The sequence below is a fragment of the Neofelis nebulosa genome, chromosome 2 (assembly GCF_028018385.1).
Source record: "Neofelis nebulosa isolate mNeoNeb1 chromosome 2, mNeoNeb1.pri, whole genome shotgun sequence".
NCBI classification, from domain to species: Eukaryota; Metazoa; Chordata; class Mammalia; order Carnivora; family Felidae; genus Neofelis; species Neofelis nebulosa.
In genome coordinates, this window is record NC_080783.1 from 4,355,863 (window position 1) to 4,370,182 (window position 14,320).

General features: G+C 47.0%; 1 protein-coding gene across 2 annotated transcripts in view; it reads left to right on the forward strand.

Moving 5' to 3' along the window:
• The window catches only part of IQCA1 (IQ motif containing with AAA domain 1), a 153,308-nt gene that overhangs the window by 28,162 nt on the left and 110,826 nt on the right, over positions 1–14,320 (forward strand). For both annotated transcript variants that reach the window (XM_058700248.1, XM_058700256.1), the window contains exon 6: positions 6,132–6,337. In XM_058700248.1, coding sequence (XP_058556231.1) covers positions 6,132–6,337 — 206 coding nt within the window. The remainder of the gene's footprint in view (positions 1–6,131; positions 6,338–14,320) is intronic.

The window sequence follows — 14,320 nt, forward strand, 5'->3', positions numbered from 1 at the left end:
TGTCCTAGCCCAGCTCCTAAGGAAGCAAATCTTAAATCTACGAAACAATTTTTAGAAGTTAGGCTTAACGAGCTAGAAAATGTTTTATTATCTAATAGTTTTGCATGCACTAAAATTGCGGCATCCTAAAATAAGGCCTTACCATAACTACTCTGGGCAGAGGGCAGGAGACTACCGTTGGCTATGGGTCTGCTTACAATTTTATTCCACTTCTTCTGCTGGGTTCCTCTTTTTTAAGTAGGTGTATTTGTATAAACACACACATATAAATATAGGTCTGTTACTCTGGAACGAAATGACGGAACAAAATGGCTTGTTTTCATAAACTAAGGAGCATACACGCACGCGCACACACCATCTTGAAATGGATCCACCGAAGAGCTGTTTCCTCCACAGCGTGAGGCGGGAGCAGGGAGCCCACTGAGCCCGCCTCTAGATGCTTCCTAATGAACACCAGCACACGCTGCGATCAGAAGGCTCTGGAGCTAATTAATCTCTGCACTGATAACAGCAAGAGATTTCACGGGATGGTCATTTGCTCAGAGTGGACTCTTTCCCTCCCCCAGACCCGTTTCGGCTTCGCCTTCAGTGACAACAAAGCACCATAAAGACGCAACCCCCCCAAGACAATGAGCTTCTGGAGAAAGTTGCCAGCATTAAATCACTTATCTGCAAGTGTATTTGTGACTGACAAATTGAACAGATTTTCATGTGGACAAATGTCCATTTTATCTGACTAATTTGAACAAGGATTTTTAAAGACAAAGCCCATCAAACATTAGATAAGCATTTTAAGTTAATGGACCGTGGAGTCCTATTTCCCCGCAAACCCGGGAAGCATCATCAGATGTCCTATGTTTACGGCAACATCAATTATTAATATGTATATTTTTGCTGACAGAGGACCTTGCTATAAACGTAGGTTTCGCTATGCGGTTCCGGGTCATTAACTGTGGAAAGCTTGTAAATATAATGGTTTATTCACACGGGAAGCCTTCATTAAGATGCATTATTCTACAGCTGATGTATTTCAATATATACTATATTATCATGTTCTCTATTTTCCCTTTAATATTTGTAATTTATTTTTAAATGAGTTGCTGTTTATGCGGTGAGTTAACAAATTTGAATTCCATATGACCAAAGTTGCTAACGAGGAAGAGATATCTTAGCCCAAAGGAAGAGCTGCTCATTAACATAGGACCTAAATATATTATAACCTTTAAATTCAAAAGCAGCTATAGAGAAAGAAGCTGCAAATGACCCCAAATGTATTTTCCGTCAGAGAAAGTCTATATCAAGAAACATGCATGAATACACACGTATTAACGGCACAGCATGGTGTCACGGGAGGCACACAGAACGGAAGGAACCGGGAAACCCTACTAGTAGCTTCTTCCTTAATGTAGAACGACTTGGGAGAGCCACTTAAGTATGATCCTCAGGGTCCTCGTCTGTTCAGTGGGATAGTCACATCTTCGTATCTGCCTCCAAAATGGACGTGGACGCCAGTCAGGGAACGTAGAGGAAGAACGCTCAGGACAGAGTGCATACCACTGGGGTTGCTGCAAAACTCCAGTGAGAGCTGAGAAATTTCTCTGCTTCGCTCAAAGATCATGCAAGTGTAAGGAAGTTGGCTGAACGCTTTGCAGAGTTCTGGAGCTATTGCCAAGACCCAAATCAGAGTCACCTCCTCAATGTTTCATTTTTAGAGACAAAAGGGAAAAAGACGAGCTAAAAATATATTTTGCATGCGTACATCTATGAAAGAAATCTGCTGTAAATTACCATAAGAACAATGTAAGGGAGGGTAAAGCAAGATCCTATGATTGGCTGATAGAGAATCAGAAAATTAATGCAAGACTTCAAAACAATTTTACACATTCATCGCAGACAAAAAAAATTGGGGTACAGATCTATTTTAACCTCTTCACGGACACAGTGAACTTAAAATAGTCGTTGAAGTGGGGCACCTGGGTGGCTCAGTCGGTTGAGCGTCTGACTTCGGCTCAGCTCATGATCTCACAGCTTGTGAGTTCAAGCCCCACGTCCGGCTCTGTGCTGACAGCCCGGAGCCTGGAGCCTGCTTCGGATTCTGTGTCTCCCTCTCTCTCTGCCCCTAACCCACTCGCATTCTGTCTCTGTCTCTCTCAGAAATAAATAAACATTAAAAAAAATTTTTTTAATAGTCATTGAAGAGATCAGGTAAAAATATGTGAATTGTAAGATTCTACTTCATACGTTGAAAATGTACATACTAGGAATAAAAAATATCACCTGGAAAATACAAGAATTGGGTACTTTTTAAAATGATTAAATAAAGGAAATTTCTATCTGTTTTGGCACAAGATACGGAATATAGAGTCAGGCATTTGAGCACACGCATAGCAAGGAAACTTAGATCATTTGTTTTTAACGTTGTTCTTTAAAGTGATCCTATGATTTTCATTCCAGATTCACTTATAAAGTGGTTTTGGGTTTTTTTTTTCCTACCATAAAAGTATGTTTTCATTATACTTAACTCAGACAATTGGATTATTTCCTTAGACTTTTCAATGCATATTTTTAAAGTGTTATATGTGTAATTTTTTTCATCTTTTTTCACTGACTTTGTGTTGTTGAGTGGGTGCTGTATTCTAACAGCATCTTGATTGTATTTCTAGTTGACAAATCACTCCCAGAGGTTCACAGGTATTTCTCAGAGATTGTGTGTGCGTGTGTGTGTGTGTGTGTGTGCACTTATGTGCATACGTGTTACAATTAACTATTTCACCCATTTGGAGCTTATTTTAGTATATAGCATCAATTGAGTGTTTAAGATTATGTTTTTCCAACTAATTAATTTAAATTTGTAATGTTGTTAATGTCTTTTGTAAACAAGGCAAAATTTTGTTTCATGTTTGCATTTTATCCTGTATTTGTTTTGAAGCTTTTGAAATGAACTTCAATGTTTTTCTCTTACCCCTGAAATTTTCTTTATATGGTAGCCCCCTAGCACTCCTGGGTTTCACACACTTAGACGTCGGTGCACCTGCTGATATGGTGGCGGCCACAGTAAAGGCACTGAGGGCTCACGTGATGCCAGGCTCTGTAACAGGATCTCACATAGGGCGATTCACTCAGTCTTCGCAGTGTGATACTGTTCCCATTAAAGAGGAGGAAACTAAACCGTAACAGTGTCAATGCCTTTTACAAACTCCTAGAGGTAGCAAATGGCTGAGCCTCAACTTACATCCAGGCTTCTGTCCCAAACCCCATACCATGGCTTTGGGTCAGATAAGCCAGGGATTGATTGTTTCCTACCTCTCCCATTTGCCAGCTGTGTGAATTTGGGAAAGTTAATTAGCCTCTGTGGTTCATTTCTCATATGATAAAAATACCCGCCTGGCCGGATTATTGTAAGGGTTGAGGGATTACTTCTGTAGAGTGAGGGTGTACTCATTCGGGAAATGATACGTGCATCATCTTCTGTGATGCTTCTTTTAAACAGCCCTTCCTCCTCCTTCCCCTCCCCGTCCTCCTCCTCCCCCTCCTCCTTCTCTGTCATCATTTTAGGCTTTGCAGGCCAGACAGTCTCTGCCACAAACCATCCAACATTGTCCTTGTAGTACGAAAGCAGCCACAGACAATATGTAAATAAATGGGCTCGGCTGTGATCCAGGATAACTTTACTCACAAAAACATGCATTTGAGCCAGGTTTGACCTGTGGGCTACAGGTTACCAAACCCTGGCCTGGATAGTTATCAGAATCACCTGAGGATTTTCCAAAACTGCTAGTTTGATTCTTCCTCACTCCCAGGATTAAACTGGGAATCTGGTTGTTGTTTTTTTTTAAGCTCTCCAGAATTTTGAAGAAAAAAAGAAAATGTGGATAAATAAGTCACCAGTAGATTTGAGGATACGTTGCCTCTAAAAGAACCTCCCCAGGGGCATCTGGGTGGCTCCACCGGTTAAGCATCCAACTTTGGCTAAGGTCATGATCTCACGGTTCGTGCGTTCGAGCCCCACGTCAGGCTCTGTGCTGACAGCCTGGAGCCTGCTTGGGTTTCTCTCTCTCTCTCTCTCTCTCTCTCTCCCTCCCTCCCTCCCTCCCTCCCAGGATGCTCTCTCTCTCTAAGTAAACTTTTTAAAAAATTATAAATAAATCCAAATTAATCAATGGACATAACTGAAAATCAAATTAGTTCTGGAAGGTAATGTTCAGGAAACCTCCGATAACACCGCGCAAATAGATAAAGGAGAAATGGAACATACAGGAGAAAAGTTCAGCCTAGCAGAAGATAGATCTGGTGGCCTGGCAATTTTATCTAACATTTATTGCAGAGAGAGAAATGGGGGAAGAGGCAATAATAGCAGGGAAATGTTCAGAGTCGGAGACGCAATTTTTTATAGTGAATAGACCCACCAAATGGAGAGTGTGATGAATGAGTAAGTGTCCCCGCCTGGGCGCATCTTGATAAACGTTCAGAGCTCCAAGGGTAAAGCAGGAGGGAGAAGAACTTATGTACGAGGAACATCCGTGTCCGACAAGCCAGTCACGGGCGGCTCCGCCTGCTGGAAGTTTCCTCCAAGGTCGCTGCCAAAGGTGGGAGGGACGCCGGGAAACACCTCCAAAGTGCGAGTACTTAGCAGATTCACGGCTGCACGTATCCAGTCTGCAAGTTACGCTCATGGGCGTGTTTCGGCAAAATGAAAACTGAACACAAGAAAAAAGAGTAAACAGAAACCAGAGCAACTTCTGCTTCAACTTTGGGAGCATTTGCTCATTTCCGCAGTGTAAATATCCCCATCGCCCATTCGAGCCGCTAACCGATACAGCGCAGTTGGGCACGTCGGTGCCGTGGCACACTTTATGTGGTATTTTCACCGTGGCGCTAGGGCAGATATACATAATGCCGAGAGCGCAGATGATACAGTAACACCCAGTCAGACCATTAGGAAGTGATGAGTTTTGAGTATTGAGGGCTTTGTAACGCAATTTACTTGATTGTAAGTTTATAGAAATTAGCATTCTACAATGCTCACAACCAACAATGCATGTAACAGCCAGCTTGCAAAATTCTAGAAAATGGGTCAATTGGCTCTCATGAGCCGTCGCGGGCTGGCTCCCGCAGACCACTGAGTGTGCCCTTTATCTGCTCTCTGGCCTGGGCTGACTCTCTGAACTGCTTAGAGCTCAGATCCTCTATCTGTGAAGGAAGCAGAGCTTCAGGGATGTCATTGCCGGTACCACTGCCCTGTGGCGTCTTCCTTCTCCAAGTCCCTTTTTGGTCCGAAACTTCCATCCAAACCCATGTTGCAAAGCGTCGTCAGGGCGGCTGGCGTTGTTCCCTACCATGTCATCCATTACTCCTGTCTTGCCAATTCCGTTTTAGAGGACCCTAAAGAGCAGGGATTATGTCTCAAAATGATTCGTTTTTTTTTTTTTTACGTAAGCGCTGCACCCAACGGGGAGCTTGAACTCACGACCCTGAGATCAGGAGTCACATCCCCTATGGACTGAGCCAGCCAGGCTCCCCTCAAGGTGATTGTGTATTTTCTCTCACCACCACCCCATAGATGTTGGAGCAGTGCTGAGCATCTGATTGGCACTCCCTGGCCAGACTTCTGTTGACTTGCTAACCAGCAGATTTTAAGGCAGAACATTGTACCAACAAGATGTACTATCAGCGTGAATGTCCGGAGTCAGCTGAGAACTTCCTCCCTGGGAGGTCTTTAACCACGGAAGGGATGTTTGCAGAGTTGGTTTGGGGGTAGTTTTTCTTGCAATCGGAGCACCCAAACTTTCCACTTGCTTCAAATACTTTCTTCCTCTATAATCTTTGCTGTCCCATTAACCAAGATTTGGAAACATGTGACTTTCCATAGTGTGAACAGTTTTTTGTCGTATTTATTGCATATGCTTTTTTTCCAGCTAACCGCCCCCCAGCTGGCAGATGGTGTGGAGTGATCCCCATCTTTCCTCCCCACGGTGGTGAATCACTTCTTAAGACCCGCCCGCCAGCCATGATTCTTTCGTTCTGTGTGCATGTCTTGTATGCCTTGATAAGACGCCACCAGAGACATCGACATATTTCACGAGTGTCTGGTGTTCTTTGGCATGAGAACCTTTATGATCTTGTGTTTTCAGAATCCACCTCCCCTGTTTAATGAAGTCAGTGCCACCATAATCCAGGCTGAAAAGGTGACCTCCCTGAGGAATGAAGTGCAGATGAAGCATGAAGAGAAATACAGAGAAGCCTTGGTCACAATCAAGGATGATCTGAAATTAATAGAAGGTCCAGATATCAAGGAGAACCTTCAAGACCAGATTCGGCATTGGTTCATCGAATGCAGGTAAGCGCCAGCGGCCCGGTGATGTGTCCCGATGGTCTCTTCTGTAGGGGTTGAGGTTCTCGTATGTTTTTAAGCGCAGAAGCATGTCCTTGTAGATAGACTCATGGGGTTTTTTTTTAATTTATTTATTTTGAGAGACAGAGCAGAGAAGGGGCAGAGAGAGAGGGAGAGAGAAAAATCCCACACAGGCGCTATGCTGTCAGCATGCGGGGCTCGAACCCACAAACCCTGAGATCACGACCTGAGCTGAAACCAAGAGTTGGACATCTTCACCGACTGAGCTTCCAGGCCCCCCTCCCCCCGATTCATGGAGTTTTAAGCTTCATTTTAGAAAGCGGAATGTCAGGGCTAAGAATTCAGGAACGAACTTTTTTTTCTTTTAATGAGATTGCTTTTTGTGCTGGTGTTTTGGGTTTGTTTTTTTTTTTAATAAGGTCCATGTGGTACTTTTGTGACCACATGGAATTGAACGTCATGAGTAGATGACATAGCCCCACATTGTGGGGCTTCCTGGGCCATGTCTGCTGGAAGCCGAGGGATCCAGTCACAAGCAGGTCCTGGGATCTGGCCAGCCCGTCTCCTTGTATGAGCTTGGGATTCTCAGTCACAGCCCTTCTCTGTCAGAATTCTGTGAGGCAACTGCTGCATCGGTGACCTGACACCGGGGCCCTGGGCCTCCTTGAAATGCTGGGTGGATAGCAGCTCTGGGGACCAGGCCCCAGGGTCTGCGTGAAGGGTCCTCTTTAATGCCCTTGCGTGAAATGTTAACTGACTTAAAGCTTGCTTTACGAAAGAGGGTTTTTGAAACGTATTCGTTTTTAGAGAATCACACGTGGTTAGGACAGACACTTGTGGAGCACAGAAGTTTCCACACAGCGGAACAAACACTTTGCAGGCAGCCTAATTCGAGCAGTTTTAAAATCTGCTTTATTTCAAGGCGGGGTGTGGGGGGGTGTGGGGGTGGAGAAAAAGAGGGCAGATTGTAGTGCTCCGTCCCAGGAGCCGCGGAGGCCAGACTTGGCCATCTGTTTCCTTTACGGGGAGCTGTGCCGCATCGTACCGGGTTCAGAGACGCTCAGACACCAACTTTGGTTGGCTTCTCAGAACCGGAGACTTTGTTGACAATAGAGAATCCCGTTAAAAGGTATTTATGTCTCAGCGTCTGAGATGACCTCCAGCGACTTCACCTCTTGTTGCCGTCATGTCCTTCCCTTGACTGTGACGTAGACCTGGAACTCGCTTCTGAAGGAAGAACAGAGCCACAGTGATGGGGTGTCACTGCCTTCCTGCCTGCCTCTCTTGCCCTCTCTCTGGCTCTCTCCCTCGCTGCTTTGAGAGAAGTCAGCGGCCACGTTGTGTGCTAGTCCCACACGGGGAGGAACGGAGGGCCTCGATCCAGCAGTCGGGGAAGAACCAACTTCCATCACAGCCACGTGATGACCTTGCACGTGGATTCTCCCCCAGAGAGCCTTCAGATGAGACCACACCCATGGTTTGCAGCCTGGTGGCAGACCTGGAGGCAGAGGCACCCAGGGCAGCCACGTCTGGTCCCCTCCCCACAGAAACAGTGACGACATAAACGTGCATCTAAGTTCTGATGTAACGTGTTCTGCAGCACCAGATATCACACGTCCATCAAGGTTTAGAGATACGCGGCCGTCGTAAACTACTCGTGTTAAATTTGTATGGCATTCCGATAGTTTCCTCAACACTTAAATTTCATAACAAACTTTCTTCAAAGAAAGCAATTCAGGGGCACCTGAATGGCTCAGCCAGTTAAGCGTCCGACTCTTGACTTTGGCCCAGGTAACGATCTCATGATTTGTGAGTTCGAGCCCTGTATCAAGGTCTGTGCTGACAGTGCGGAGCCTGCTTGGGATCCTCTCCCTCTCCTATCTCTCTGTGCCTCTCTCTCTCTCTCTCTCTCTCTCTTGCTCTCTCTCCCTCTCTCTCTCTCAAAATAAATTTAAAAACTTTAAAAAAATTTTTTTAAAGAAAGCAATTCAGTGGGGTGCCTGGATGGCTCAGTCACTTAAGCATCCGACTCTTAACTTCAGCTCAGGTCATGATCTCCTGTTTCGTGAGTTCGAGCCCCTCATTGGGCTCTGCACTGACAGTACGGAGCCTGCTTGAGATTCTCCCTCCCTCTCTCTCTCTCTCTGCCCCTCCCTCCTTCTCTCCCTCCCTAACTCTCTATCTCCCTCGAAATAAATAAATAATTCTTAAAATTATTTTAATGCTCGAGGCGCCTGGGTGGCTCAGTCAGCTGAGTGTCCAACTTCGGCTCAGATCATGATTTTGCAGTTTGTAAGTTTGAGCCCCACGTCGGGCTCATTGACCTCGGCACGGAGCCCACTTCAGATCCTCTGTCCCTCCCTCTCTGCCCCTCCCCCACTCACACTCTCTCCCTCAAAAATAAATAAAGCATTTTTTTATTTTTTATATATTTTTTAAGGTTTATTTATTTTTGACAGAGAGAGAGAGAGAGCGTGTGTAAGCGTGAGCTAGGGAGGGGCAGAGAGAGAGGGAGACACAGAATCCGAAGCAGGCTCCAGGCTCCAAGCTGACAGCACAGAGCCTGACCGGGGCTCAAACTTGTAAACCATGAGGTCATGACCTGAGCTGAAGTTGGACACTTAACCGACTGAGCCACCCAGGCGCCCCAAGCATTTTTTAAAACAAAGGAAGCAATCAATTGCTTTTGATTGGGAAGCTCTGTCCTTTATTATAGAAATACAATTTGGGGCGCTTGGGTGTCTCAGTCAGTTAAGCAGCCGACTTCAGCTCAGGCCATGATCTCACAGTTCGTGGGTTCGAGCCCCGCGTCAGGCTCTGTGCTGACAGCCCGGAGCCTGGAGCCGGCTTCGGATTCTGTGTCTCCCTCTCTCTCTCTCTCTCTGCCCCTCCCCTGCTCACACTCTGTCTCTCTCTGTCTCTCAAAAATGAATAGAAATACAATTTGAAAATGCTGATGATTTTTAAAAATTCAAAATTGAATAAATTTGTGAACTTGTCCTTTTACACCTTATTGACCAAGGCTACGTTATAGCAAACTGGGGCATTTTCAGTGAAAGCATATTTAAAGTGCGGAGTTTGAGGCTGTGTTAATTCTGTGCTGGTAATGATCATAAAGAAGTGAATACCGCTATTAACAGAGGGTGGTACATATGTGCACATATGCTCTCCTTTCTTTATCGGGCTCCCTCCTTACTCTCCATTCTGGTGATGGTTTCATGGGCATATATAGAGCCCAGACCTCCCAAACTGTACACATAAGGGACAGTTTGTCATGTATCGATTATACGTCAGTAAAGCTGTTAAAAATGTAACGGCATTCCATCAGCAGAGATACCAGTGTTTTCAGTCCTTAAAAAAGGCACGTTTTTCTGTTCTCCAGATAGCAAAGCCCAGTATTCCTGCCTCTAACTTCGCCCTCGGACCGCCCCGTCTCCTGCACACAGTCTAAGAAAAGCTTAAATTTGCCGGTTGTGGGTGACTCCGAGCCTTCCGGTTTAACAGAGCGTCTTTCGGGCTGTTTTGAGTACATTTGGAGCCCGTCCACACGCCTATCAAGAATGCTTTCCCGCTTCTCTTCCCCTTAGGGCACCTGACCACGAAGGGAAGCTCAACCCTCATGCTGACAGTTAGGGGCCGGACGGGTGTGACAGCGTCTGGGCACATGCTGTGGACAGCGCTGTCACCTGTCCCATAGGCTCGCAGCGTAGTCACCTGGTCCAACGAGGAATGACCACCCACTTGGTCCCCGGGACTTCCTTCCGCAGCCTGTGGTTTCTGCCACGCGCCCCCGATCGCTGGGCACCTGCAATCCTGGCCTCTCATTTCTGAGCGTGGCCTCGCTGGGATGCCGCTTCTCTTGGGAACTCCGTGTCCCCCTGGAGCACGAGTGGTGTCCTGCCCAAGCCTCAGGGCCCGGGCAGGCTCCTTCGGACCCTCACCCACCGAGGCCCCTCCTCCTCGCTGCCCTCCAACCCCCTCCAACCCCCTCCAACCCCCTCCAACCAAGCTGCACGGGAAGGAAGACAGGCACCACTCAGATGTTCCCAGATTCTCTTCAGCCACCTGCTGGGATCTCCACGTGGGCCCCCCTCCTTCATGGAGACCCTTAAAGGGTGAGCCTCAAGGACTCAGGCGGTGTCCCCACTCACGCACCTTCTCCTGCTTCCTCCCGCCCTTCCCCTCTGCCTCACTAACTTCTCCTTCAGGCCGAGACTCCACGAAACCCTCCCTGAGGGGTCTCCCTTCAGAGTTCCTCCTTGTCTCCTGCTTGAGCTCTGCCCAGCCCCACACCCACCATCCCTGCCCCTGACGGCTGGCAGGACGATTAAGAACACAGACTGGAGACGGCTGTGCAGCCTTGAGTCCTCGTCTCCGTGGGTCAGTTTCCTCATCTGTGATATGAGGACAAGACTCACACCTACTTCACAGGGCTGTTAAAGACGCGGGGTGGGCGCCTGGGTGGCGCAGTCGGTTAAGCGTCCGACTTCAGCCAGGTCACGATCTCGCGGTCCGTGAGTTCGAGCCCCGCGTCGGGCTCTGGGCTGATGGCTCGGAGCCTGGAGCCTGTTTCCGATTCTGTGTCTCCCTCTCTCTCTGCCCCTCCCCCGTTCATGCTCTGTCTCTCTCTGTCCCAAAAATAAATTAAAAATGTTAAAAAAAAAAAAAAAAAGACGCGGGGTGCCGAGACCTGGATGTCAGGTCATTACTGCTTCTCCCGTCCTGTGACCACCTGCTCGCTCACATGCCCCTCCGCCAACCACTGGGCGAGCCCCGTCAGGACCTGCCTGGCGCTGAGAAGGGGGCGGTGTATGAATTCCATGTGGAAGAGGTGAATTGTGCAGGCGATGGGATCGCCAAGTTCCGTGCTTGGCCAATTACACAATTGTGCCCGGAGCGACTACACTTGGGATGATTTTGTGCCGTTGTGCACATTTGGGTAGAAAGGCATAACTTCAAAAGAATTGAGTCTTTGGGTGATATCATGCTGGTTTATATTTAGAATCCTTTTGGGGCACCTGGGTGGCTCAGTCGGTTAAGCTTCCGACTTCGGCTCAGGTCACGATCTCGCGGTCCGTGTGTTCGAGCCCCGCGTCGGGCTCTGTGCTGACAGCTCGGAGCGTGGAGCCTGTTTCAGATTCTGTGTCTCCCTCTCTCTCTGACCCTCCGCCGTTCATGCTCTGTCTCTCTCTGTCTCAAAAATAGATAAACGTTAAAAAAAATTTAATTAGAATCCTTTTTTTTTTTTTTAAATAAATAAAGGGAGGAAGGGCCCCTTCCATTGTTCCTGGGGACATGGCTCCTCTGGAGACCCAGCCCTCGCTGGCCAGTCCTTGAGAGCAGTTCACCCGGGTGTCACTGGCCTGACAGTTTGGAGACCGAGTTAGGGTCCCACGGGTATGGGGAGCATCACTCCCAAAGACATAAAGACCCCTCTTTTTGAAGTAACGTAAGGTCGAGGGCAAATTTATTTTCCTAATTGGATTACATTTAACTGATTGACTTTGATAAAAATCCTTTTCCTTGCTTTTTTAAATCAAAGACAAATAAAAAGCAAATATTGTCTTTTGAAGCATGAAACATGACCCATCCTCAAGCAAAATTCCAACAGGACACAAAATGACAACTTGAAAAATTACCAGAAGTTACAGTTTATATATACGCCCATGATTTGGAATACGTATTCGGAGCTCATTTCATCAATACTTACAGCTGCCAAGTTATACTAGGATCTGTTTTTTCACTCAGTTTTCTTTTTTTTTTAATTTTTTTTCAACGTTTTTTATTTATTTTTTGGGGACAGAGAGAGACAGAGCATGAACGGGGGAGGGGCAGAGAGAGAGGGAGACACAGAATCGGAAACAGGCTCCAGGCTCCGAGCCATCAGCCCAGAGCCTGACGCAGGGCTCGAACTCACGGACCGCGAGATCGTGACCTGGCTGAAGTCGGACGCTTAACCGACTGCGCCACCCAGGCGCCCTTTCACTCAGTTTTCACATTACTTTAAAGGAATCCTGTTTTTCCAACGTTAAAAGTGACACATGCTCGTGTAGAAAATGTGCGAGGTGGGGAGGGGCTTAAAGAGGAAGATTAAGATTGTTCCTGATCCCGGCTCGCCAAGGTCGCCACTGTAAAAGTTCTCCCTAAATCTCCTTGAGTCTTTTTCCCTCACACGTGTACTTAATTTCAACTTTACGAATCTTTTTAAATTTTTTAAAAGGTAACATTGGGTTTTCCCACGTCCTTAAGATATTTGCCAGACGATGTTTTTAGCGCTTGGTTAGCCTTCTATGAGGTGGGCACACTAGTGAATGCATAGATTATTACCTTTTTAATCTTTTGTCAAATTGAGGAAAGAAAAGTGCTCTTGGTAATCTTTCCATTTGCACCTATGTCATTAATGGGGGTGGGGGGGTGGGGTTGAAAACTGGGGTTTTCTCAGCAGCATCCTCTCTGTGAACCCCCCTGACTTGTATCCGTTCTCTCTGTGACATCATCTTTTTAAGTGATTTTCTAAAATGTAGTCATGTGTGTTACTGATACTAAAGCTGTTTTGGATACATTATTGCAATAATGACTTCTGAGTTACCATTTGCCTTTGATTTTTTTTTAGCTGGCCTGTAAGAAAGCTAGAAAGAGAGAGGAGGAAAGACAGGGAAGGAGAGAAATGATAAATAATGCAGCGTTAAGAACCCACTGCTCATAGGGGCGCCTGAGTGGCTCAGTCAGTTAAGCAACCGACTTTGGCTCAGGTCATGATCTCACGGTTCGTGGGTTCGAGCCCCGTGTTGGACTCTGTGCCGACAGCTCGGAGCCCGGAGCCTGCTTCAGATTCTGTGTCTCCCTCTCTCTCTGCCCCTCCCCTGCTCATGTTCTGTCTGTCTCTCAATAACAAATAAATGTTAAAAAAGCAAAGAAAGAAAGATCCCACTGCTCACTTTCTGTGCCCCGGGCGCCCCTGAGCCCCACCCTGGCCACCTGCACGAGGAGGTCACCACCCCTGCTGCCTGGGGATGTTGTGGGGGTTAATGAGGCAGCACAGAGGCAATACCGGGGCCCCAGAGTTACGGATTTTTTTTTGGTGTTTTTGTATTTCATAAGATTTTCTCCAAGTAGTATTTTCTACTGTTATTAGTTGTATATTTTGCTTACTGATTTATTGTTTTATTACTGAAGTACGGTGGACATAGAATGCTACGTTAGTTTGGTGTGCAACACAGCGATGCCACAAGTCTGTACATTATACAGCCCTCGCCACAGGTGTGGTCCCCATCTGTCACCACCCAGCGTTGCTACAATATTACTCACTGTGTTCTCCGTGCTGTTAGTCGTATATTTTATATAATTTGCACCATTAGCTGAGTGAACTCTCAGGTTATTTGCAGCAGCCCTTTACTTGACTCTCTTGGATTTTCTCGGATACGGAGTCGTGGGAACAATGTGGCTGCTACTGTCTCCCCCTCCCCCACTTACTCTTCGGGCTCCTTCCCCGACCCGTGAAGCAGGGGGGAGGGTTCACCTTGACGCCCCCTCCTGTGCTGTGTTTCCCGTCGCTTCACACTTGGGCTCCAGGAGCCGAGAATCTTCTGGAAACTGAGCCACTTGTGTTTATAGTCCTCTGTGCAGGCCGAACCATTCGAAATAGCAGTTTTTGGCAAATACCGCAGTCTTGGAAACACGGGCTCAGCTGGCGGGTGCTTTGGTTGTTCATCCAGGGAACACGGCTTCCTCCACCTAACCCTCAGTCCTGCCCCCAGAGGCCTCGCCCTTGTGAGCGCTCCTTGCCCTAACTCACCACTGGCCTCCCTTGCAATTAGAATCATTTGGTGACTGGGTACCTGAGGTGTGTTATTCATCTGAAATGATAGCAACAACAAGCAGAGGCTCCCAGTTATTGAGCGTCCGTTCAGTGCCGGGAATTCTCAGTACTTTACACACTAACGCATGTAACCCTTGCATTAACCTGCC